The following is a 10,164-nucleotide window of genomic DNA, read 5'->3' as shown; positions in this document are numbered from 1 at the left end:
AACCGCAGTAAACAAACCGGCATTAAGCAGGGGTTGCCTGTAGGTTTCTTGTCATTATAGTGATGCATGCTGAAGCCTTGTCTCTTAATGCTGATATGGACACTGTTTCACATTCAATACAAATGGTTTCACCTTTTTCCTCTCTCTCATTTTCATGGCTGCTTATGAGCTAACCAAGGCACCACCATTATATTCTCTTGTGTGGTTCCTATAAAAGACTTAAAATCAGCTTGAGTGCATATCAAAGGGAAATAGCCCCTTTAATATAGAGCTTTATAGAATTGCTCTAGAACATAATGCTTTAGGGCACCTATAGTCCCAGACGTCACGTAGTCAGGGTCCCCACGCTTCAAAATGTCGGCAGGGTGCTTTAACTAAAGCTGGTCAAAAGAGCTGTAAAGCACCTCCGCCACCATTTTGAAGCACAGGATACTGACTACACGTGATGCTGTGGGCACTTTAATTAGAACAGCTCTCAGAGTAATTAAATGCATCCTGCCCCACCCAGCAGCACATGTAAAGACACCCTTAGTCACCAAAATCCGAAGTGCAGTACCATTCCCAGCAGGCAGACAAAGATGCTGCTAACTATAAGCCCATTTTAAAGGAGCCCAGTAATAATTCAAGGCCTGAGCTAAGGCTCAGGGAATATTTTTCCAAGCACCCCATTTATTTTAGTGAACTTTGGATCAGGTCCCAAGTGTTTTGGTCATGGTCTCAACTCCCTAGCTTGGTCTGTTATTTTTAATTGGATCATTTAACTGCATCATAATCTTTTGTACTGGTCACAAAAGCCCTTGTCCAGCAATTTTATTTATTTTTAACATCCCGGATATAGACAGGACCTCTGTCCCGACCTCAATACAGACCAGATAATCAGTGTTATTCAGTCCAATGATTATAACATCCAAGGCTCACTCGCTTGCAACTCCACCTATGTCGTATACGCCATCACTTGTTTACAGTACCCCACTCCGGTCTGCATTGGGCAGACTGGTCAATCTCTCCATGAGAGAATACTTTAACCTTCCTGGATAGTCACTGACCTAAAGGTGGCTGTCCTCAGACAGCAAACTTTTAAAAACCGATTTGAATGGGAAATTGCAGAACAAGAAGTCAGCCATGGACTGGATTGTCTGGTTCAAAAGGGGCTATCAAATTCTTATCCCATTACTGGGGCCAGCTTTGACTCCTCTGTTCCTATGGATTTACTTGCTTGTCTCTCCCAGCATTACGTCCCCTCTCTCCCGCATGCTCTCTCTGATGAAATGTGCTTCAGCTCACAAAAGCTCGTGTGCTATGTTAAATAGATATATCTACTTTGGTTAGTCTATAAGGTGCAAATCTACCCTGCCTTCCAAACCTGACTCCCAGGGAAATGGAAGAAAGGAATCCCATTGATCCTAATGTGTTTAGTGTGACTGGTAGTCAGGACTTGAACCAACCCTGTAGGCAGGGGAACTGGCAATCTGAATGCCTTTGCCAGCAAACGAGCTCTTAATTATCAAACGCTTGAACAATTTGTAACACACCTTCTCGTTCTTTTTCTGACAATAAAACGTCAAGTATATTTAATATATAAAACACATTTTTTATTAAAATAAATGTACAACACAATATATACAAAAATATATACAAGAGAAAGTTCAATTACTATTTAGTGATCCGATTAGATTTTTCAGATATGCCTAAACTAAAGCCCTCTTTCAATTCTGGAGTTTGCACTGTTTTGCTTAGGCTCATGCCATTGGTTTTCTTTAAGAGCTGTTTCATAGTTCAGTGTGTCTTCTGTTGTAGGTATTCTTTTACAAATTAGAGCACTGAGGTGGCTCTCAAAAAGGCACTATATAAATAAATTAGCATGGCCATCAGTGGAGGGGGAAATCCCACACTGTGGCAGCTTTTTGACAGCAAGTATGTGAAAAATAGATATATGCCATACATAATGATAACAGGGTAAGGTCCTGTGAGTAGATCTTCTGAACAACTAATACACAGAAGCAAATCCTGTGTCAGACTTACTTTTTTAAAACTTTTTTTTGATTAAACGTATTTACAGAAATGAAGACTTGTATTTGGAGATGAACTCTATATGCTGGAATAATCGAAGAGAGGGCCAATTAGTGCAATTTTTGTTGAATCGGAATATGCAATGATTGTAATTAAGCTCATAACTTCACAGGTATCATCTGGGTAAGCAGCAACCAGAACTAGTAGGGGGATGGAGGGCTGTCTGTCTCTGAAGCACTGCTTCTGTAAAAGCTGTAATCTTCCCCAAAAGCAGTGCTTGCAATGTCCAGCATGAAAAACAGAAGACAGACAAGGACTATATAAATCTGAGCCCTACTTCTCGTGACACACAGCACCTTTGACCTTCACCCCCCCAGAAAAGATGGAACCTCCTTTCACAATATGGTATGAACAACTTCACACTGGAAGCAATTATAAAAGTATATGCCAATGGCTTAGTTAATCACTTCAATGTGAAGAGTTCTAACACGGTGGGATATATCTGTGATCATGGAGCTTTCCTTCTTAATGGTCTTTGAATCAGAGAAGTTCAACGGATAGTAAATGTTGTTCCTTCTCCACAGTCAGTAACAACTTCCACTTTGTTAGGGCTTGCAGAAGATACCAGAAGTAAACGTTTGTGGTTCGAAGAAAGAACATGGTTTAGAAGTTGCAAGGAATGGCTTGCATATTCGAAGATCTTACTGTCTCCAGCCAAGAGAACTCTAGACTGCTGCTTTTCATATCAGTGCAAAGCCTCAGCTCGATTTCTTCTGGAGGGGGAAGATCGGAAAAGAAAAGTAAATAATTGTACGCAATTAAGTAATGTGTGCTAATACTATGGTAATTACTAATAATACTTAAAGCAAATGTAAAACTCCTTAAATGAAACCTGAATGCATTTTGAGAGCTGCAAGCTTTTTTTTATCTAGAAATACTTTAAATAGGCTATGAAACTTGTTACAACTTTCTGTTTTTAAACCTTTCCCTTTGGTAAGCTGATTCAGCCAAAATACAGATTACGTTAAGCACCAATTTCTGGGCAGAGTATCCCACCCAGAACACTGTCTGTATATGAAAATAACCATTAAACAAATCTGTGGTAATCTAGTGCAGTCTCCATTTTAAATCCCATTAAACACCTTCAGTTTTGTACTAACATCCTAGCTGCAGACTTTGGAGCAGTTCATTGTTATGGCATCCTACCCATTTTGTTTCACTCCAATTTATCCACCTTGTGCACAGAGCTTCTTTCTCTGCCCCTGGCTGCATTCTGAGTTACTTTCCTCTAGAAATTCAAGAATTTGTACCTGAGGTGGTATCAATTTCAGCATCCTGCTCCTTGTATATGTAACTGCACAGGCTTTGTGTGCCAGGCTCATTGGTAAGATAGCCTTTCCCTCCAATGCTGGTTGTATGCCAGTCTTGTTCAAGCAGCTGTAAGAAACAAAGGAGATGAGGGGTAAGGCCTGAAACTTCCTGCTTTTTCTTAAGGGGGTGGGAGAGAAGAATGTGCTAGACTTAAATGTTCAAACTTCCTTGAACAAACTGCTCAGTAGCTATAATACTGCCCATACAGGATTTATGAGACTACTTGGCATTGCAGTTAAGCCTAGGGGCAGGTTTCATTGTGTCCTATGCAAGATCCAAGACTCAGCTGGCTAGCTGACAGCCTTGCTGCCATTATCAGCTTCTATTCAGGTGGCCTTATACTGGAAGAGCAAGTTACTGCAAGTCTAGACTAAGAAGCGTGGTTTGGGAAATGTTCACAAAACTTGCCTATACTATGCCCATTCCCTGTAGCCCTTGCTTCTAGGAACACCAAAGAGAAGGAAGGAAATTTTAGCATCTTCTTGCTACATCTGTGAGACTCCTGTTATGCTAACAGAAGAAACTTAATTTAATGCAGAGCACACCACAGTCGGAAGACTCCTGTAAGGAAAGGGCCTATCTCCTAATAGTGGTGAATGTGACACATGCCTAGATGCATAGCAAGGTAGGAGATGCATATCTGTTCCCAAAGCTAGGGATATTCCTTCCAGGGGTGTAAATGTCTCAGTCTGACACTTCACTTAACTACTGAATCTCTCTGGGAGACAAAGAGTGACAGAAAACCAAATATTTCCATATGTGTATTCCAAATCATGTCTGCAAAAAGTCCTTTCCTTCTCAATTTTATTTCTCTCTCCCGAAAGCCTCCTGACGCAACTATAGTTAACTGTTTGCTTGCGTTAACCCAGAATACCACTATGCCAAATGCTATTTCTTTCTTCCTAGATGCCAATATCAACTTGCTCAATGTTTCTTCTGAAAAGAAAAGAGATTCTTACCTTAAAAAGGTCTGTCTTGATTTCCTCTTGGTCCTCATCTGTCACTGTTATGTTTTATGAATGCATGAAAAAAAGAAAAAGCATGTTGCCTTTAGTACTATGTTCTTACTGGCATAAAACACTTGTATATTTAGTTACTACTACAGTCAAGTTTGCATTCTGGTTAGGGTCTTTTAGGATTACATGTTTCTGCCACCCCTGTGGGTGTAGGCTCTGAAGAGCATTTGCACTGGAAAAGCCCACATGTCTCTTCCTGTGTAACTCTGTTTAGTAACATGAAGTTTATCTTTTTGAGACGAGTTATTTCTGAGAATCTCTTTCTTGGATCCACATGTGAATGGTGGCATCACTCCTAAACTATACTTGTCCTCACTCTCTTGAACATGTTACAAGAGCATATGCACTCAAGTGACAGCTTTGGATTGCTGTGCATCTGCTCTGCACCCTGCCAGCAGGCTGGGGGAAATATCTTATCCTTACGTGCCCTGATGCAAAAGCCACTCCTTTTGGCTTTGCATATATGATCAGGGAGGACATCTGCACCTTAAATGACACATCATTCTAACATGCAGAAATGCCTGTCTCCTAATTTTATGTAAGTCTGCCACATGCAATGCCTTCTGCATTCTACTTCCTGACTCTGTGATTGCATCTTGTTTAAACTAATGATAAGCACATAATGGATCGTATTTCTACTTGGTAGATAGTGAACCAATGCAGGTGAGCTTAGGTGATGCAGAGGACTAGTTTTGCTTGCTTAGAATTGCCAGGCTGGAAGACCAGAGTTTGATGGTCTAAGCCATCCTGCCTTTAACGCAAGCTGGGAGATGCTTTACAAATAGGAAATACCCCCCAACTCCTCTCTACATACCAAGTACTGTGATGCCTCAAAATCAGAAATCTTCACCCTTACTTTACTTGGCTATCATTACATACTCTACAGAGTGGATTACCCTAGTATATCCCATTATGAGTCTGAGCTGGGGTCAGGTTACACAGCTAAAGAGAATTTACTGGATCCAAACCCTGAGTTTTCCTACAAATACAAGTCCCATGGACTTCTCTAGGAGTCATACACATTTAAGAGCTGCAATCTAGGGCCCCTCAATCTGAATCATTTGAAGTGTTTTAATGGAGCCCATTAATCCTGAAAATCCAGATGGCCCTTGTCATTTGTACAATAGGGCTGTTTTGTTCGGTTTTTATCATCTTTTTCTGGCACCCCAGTGTTTTCTGAAAATACCAACCTTCAGAAGATGAAGCTAGAGGTGACACTTGAAGCTGGTAGATGTCATTTGTGCTGTCAGCCAGTGCTATTTCCATTGGGGTTCTCCATTCGGTCACTGCAGTGTGTATATCACATGGTGAGAGATCTGTGGAACGTGCAGAAAGGGTGAGTTAGATTCTGCGAGACGATAAAGCTCTATTCAATCCCTTGCTAACCACATTTCAAAGGACCTGTTACAGATCAGCCCAGGAAAAGGTAGCTATTTCTACTTTTCTTCTGAAGCTGATCTCGTGCGCTGAAGTTTGGCAAGAAAAACACCTTTTGTTAAGTTCAAAGAACTAAAACTGAGTCTCACCGAGGGTGACAGATGTGCTTTCAACCTTCACTTCCTGTCCTGCATAGTCTTGAACTGTGTAACTGCTGTGGTCATCTGGTATCATTGTGCTGTTTAGTGCTTCTACTGCTTCATCTGACCTCATGTCCTCATATGACTAGAAAGATAAGAGCACAGAATAAAATATCTCTTTTTGCAAAAACATACTCACAAATATATTAGATCTCCATTTGTGGGGGAGAGGAGGAATTCAGAAAGTGCCTCTGATTTCCTTAAACTGCTACATACCTTTCTCCTGCTCTTGTTTCTTGAGTCTCTAGATGATTTTGACTTCCTTTCTGTTCAAACAGGAATAAGGGAGAAGTGAGAAACGCCCTGCAGCCGATTTGGATATTTCCATTTACATGAGCATAATCCCCATGTGAAAAATGGGGTCCAGTGGTGCTGAGCATTGACAGATGTGATCCTGCTCTGGGAATGGCTGTCAAATGTCTGTCCCTAACCCCAACCCCTCCCAGCTGTTTTGCAAGAATTGAGTGTTTAAAAACTCTTAAGAACTTGGGATTGAAAGGAGGTGAAAGTATCATAACTTGTAGTTGCAATGACTGCACAAAAGTGTGGTGTTACTTTCAAAATATTTATATAACACCACTGGCAAGCAGAACAGGAAATGCTAAACATAATGTTGACTGCAATAATATCTCCTACATGGCAAGCGCGCTGCTATGTTTGTACCTTTTTTCTGTAGCTTTGTTAAAGGTGGTAACATTCTGTAAACCCGGACTGCGCTGGAGCCTTTATTGATGCTTTTATCCTTCACTTCTTCGATATCAGGCAATGAATTCATGGCACAGCGGAAATTTGCCTTCCATGTTTTAGGGTCCGGTTCTTTCTCCCCTATCTTGTATCTCCCTATAAATAAGAGATGGTATAAAATTCAGACCTTCAGAGTGCTCTGCAGTGTCTAATACTTTCCCACAAAATAGATGGCTTTCCTTCCATTTCTGTTTTGTTGCACTAAACAGACAGGATAATTACATAAGATTCAAGTCAGGGCAGCATTAGACCCTATGTATTTAAATGATGGAGGGTGCCTAAACACCAGCACGTACCAGTGTGAACGGCCCAACTTCGGAAAAGGCAGGCATCTTTTTCCATGTCCCAGCCATGCTTAGCTGCATGTTTCCATGGGATCTGGAACATCATCTTATCCTGTAGTTAAACAATACACTGTTAAATACAGGAAACAGATACACCCACTTGTGACCCAAAATAAACTTAGAGACAATTTGTCAAAAGCAAGGGAACTAAACAAGGCTACCATTAGATCTGAATTAAACATCTACCTACTTCCATAATTTACTACAGACTATAAAGGTTGTCTTTCCTCTAGCCCCTCCCCCCCCTCCAAAAGTCATGTGGCTTTCCAATCTCTGAACCAGATGACTCAGTCTTGTCTCAGAAAGACTTTGAGGCTCCCCGTGTCCCCCACTCCCGCCCATCCTTAAGGATCTGCATACATCACAAGAAAAACTATTTGTTACAGTGTAACACTCATTGAAAATGGAGACTTCCTTTTTCAGGTGTATTCAAGGTGCCTTGTAGTTGAAAACATTCAGAGAATTAGGTATGTCCTGAATCGGTAAGGAAGAGCCTAAACACTTGGCCAACTTGGATCTCTTCCAACACCTTCTGCTTGTATCTGAATGGCACTGTTTTCTGCATCCACTTAAACCATCACTCTAGTAATTTACTCAAATAAAACTGTGCGGTCAGGAAACCGGATGACCTGACACCAGCACTGGGATAGCAAGTCACCGTACATGTGCAAGGGTTTTGCAGTTGGTTCTCACTCAGTGTTGATTTTAATTGAACACAAGCTAAACATCACCTAAGATTCGGTTTTATGGTCCCATTAAATGGTTAGGATCTAACCCAGATGACTTAAGCAAGTACAAAAGGACTTGGCCTAAGTACAAGTCACAGTTACAGGCTCATCTGAAGTGTCCCTGGTTCCCAAACTTGTCTTGCCTCTTTCTCCACCCCCAAACCAGGGATTCCTTAGAAAATGTTGGGTCAAGTGATTGATGTCAATCACTTGAAATCACTTAGAAAGTGTCGGGTCAAGTGATTGACAGCTGCTACTTTTCTGAAAACAAAAAACGTTGTCTTGCATAGTGTGGGTAGATTCTCTCCATTTCCTTCTGACCTAGGTATGTGACCTGGATTTGTATTTACTATCAGCTGAGAGCAGAGGGCCTCTTGAGTATGACCGATGGATACAGAAGTAACGACAGAGTCCCCACCTTGTTGATCCAGATCAGTCCTGGAATTTGATTGGAATTGATCTGCATTTCCAGCCAAGGCCTCATGCGCATTCTTGTCACTGGCATTTTGTCTGTGAAAGGAAAATAGCATCAGCAAACAGGTAAATGTTCTGCCTTCTATGCTTTTTTAGCAATGCAACCCTGCCACGCCTACTACTGTCCTTACAGCTAAGGGCCAGCAAAAACCAAGTTGGCCAACTTGGATCTCTTCCAACACCTTCTGCTTGTATCTGAACGGCACTGTTGTCTAAATCCACTTAAATCATCGCTCTAGTAATTTCCTTAAATGAAGCTGTGCAGTCAGGAAACTGGATGACCTGAGACACCAGCACTGGGATAGTAAGCCGCTGCCCTTTTTTGGGACACTTGCCCAGTTCTGTTGCAAGAGGGAACTTTTATCTTCTGATCCTGTTTGGCAGCTGACTTGAAATGCATTTTTGGTCTCGAACCTTTACCCGGTGAACAGATACTCAGGTCTCAAATCAAGGGCACATCCAGTATACTCTTCCTGGCAATCCCAGTGGAAAATGCAAAAGAAACAAAGGTTTGTGGGCTCTGAACTCCTCCCTCTTCGTTCTCAAGGTAATTGCTGCAGGTTGTGGGCAAGGCGCGCTGGTAGGGCAGTGGAGGGAAGTCTAAACTGCCACTTCCTGTGTCAGCCTTGCCATGAATCACAACAACAAAAGACAGCGGGTTTCAGGGCTGCCAGGCTTTCATGAGCACTGCCTGCACAATACAGTATTTAAATAACTGTTACAATGTATTTAACTGGGTTGGGGAGAGGATGGGGGCAGGACATTGCTCTCTAAAATGATTCTTAGTCTACCAAAAAGAAAAAAAAGAACAATTTCCTGGGGCGTGTCCAGTTCTTCTTTAGTGCTAATGAGCTTCCCTTCAAGGAAGTGCAACATGTTTGCTAGAAACTTATGCACTCTGCTGCGAGCTTCTCCTTCTAGCACTAGCTCTTGCCATGGATACAGTTATTCTGACTAATAATTTCAAAACCGGAACTCCAGTTTTCAGAGGTATCCAAACAGCAATTTTTTTTCCCTGAGCAGGCAGGCAGAGGAGGCAGAGGAGGCAGAGTTGCACAGTCCAGTTTCTGGCTTCCTTCCTAACCTGGGAGGAGACTAAACAAGAGGCTCTTCTCCAAGTGAACTTTCAGCTCTTTTGCACTCCCTTTTTCTTCTGCTGAGCCCATTCCCGCCAGCCAGTTCTCCACGTGGAGAGCAATGTTTTGCTTTGGGGCCAGGAGAGGCAGTAATGTGAAGGGCTGCAAGGCTGGCAGCATTTGGACCCATTTCAAGCACATCCCTGCTTGTTTTTTTCCCCCCCTCAGAAAACAGCCTCCGCTCACAGCTCCTCCGTCCTCCACAGCTCCCTCCTACACAGTACCAGGTGTTTTCTTGCTGTGTGCGCCTCGAGAATACATGTGTTAATATTTGTACTAGAAACAGAGTGTGTGCATGTGTGAAAAGTATACAGACTATATTAATATAATTATACTAGAAATAGTGTTAAAATGTATTGACTATTATATTGATATCATTATACTAGAAAGCGTATGCGTTATATAAATATAATAGTCTATATACTTTTAAACACGCACTCTTCTAGTATAACTATATAAATATAATAGTAGAATAATTATATCAATATAATAGTCTATATACTTTTAAACACACACGCGTCTAGTATAACTCTATAAATATAATAGTATGATATAATAATAGAATAATTATATCACTATAATAGGCTATATACTTTTAAACACACGCTCTTCTAGTTTAACTATATAAATATAATAGTACGATTTAATAGTAGAAGAATTATATCACTATAATAGGCTATATACTTTTAAACGCACGCACACGTCTATAACAGTTTATATACTTTTAGTTTATAGACTATTACAGACGTGTGCGTGTGTTTAAA

General features: G+C 41.2%; 1 protein-coding gene across 2 annotated transcripts; it reads right to left on the bottom strand.

The window, feature by feature from the left end:
- Positions 1-1,674: 1,674 nt before the first annotated feature.
- Positions 1,675-9,270, bottom strand: IRF1 (interferon regulatory factor 1). 2 transcript variants are annotated; one of them, XM_019535041.1, is made up of 9 exons: positions 8,209-9,270; positions 7,015-7,114; positions 6,638-6,814; positions 6,191-6,240; positions 5,924-6,059; positions 5,588-5,713; positions 4,341-4,384; positions 3,321-3,447; positions 1,675-2,780 (listed from the first exon to the last, which is right to left on the bottom strand). In XM_019535041.1, exons 1-9 carry the CDS (start codon positions 8,293-8,295, stop codon positions 2,674-2,676), a joined length of 954 nt encoding a protein of 317 aa, XP_019390586.1. In that variant the 5' UTR covers positions 8,296-9,270; the 3' UTR covers positions 1,675-2,673. The 2 variants fall into 2 exon arrangements, with proteins under 2 accessions (XP_019390586.1, XP_019390584.1); XM_019535039.1 differs by having other exon boundaries at positions 1,675-2,783; positions 8,209-9,261.
- Positions 9,271-10,164: the final 894 nt, after the last annotated feature.

This window comes from Crocodylus porosus, unplaced genomic scaffold (genome assembly GCF_001723895.1).
Source record: "Crocodylus porosus isolate Cpor-Errol unplaced genomic scaffold, CroPor_comp1, whole genome shotgun sequence".
NCBI classification, from domain to species: Eukaryota; Metazoa; Chordata; order Crocodylia; family Crocodylidae; genus Crocodylus; species Crocodylus porosus.
The sequence above is the reverse complement of the archived record's forward strand: the minus strand, read 5'-3'. Positions and strand labels throughout refer to the sequence as shown.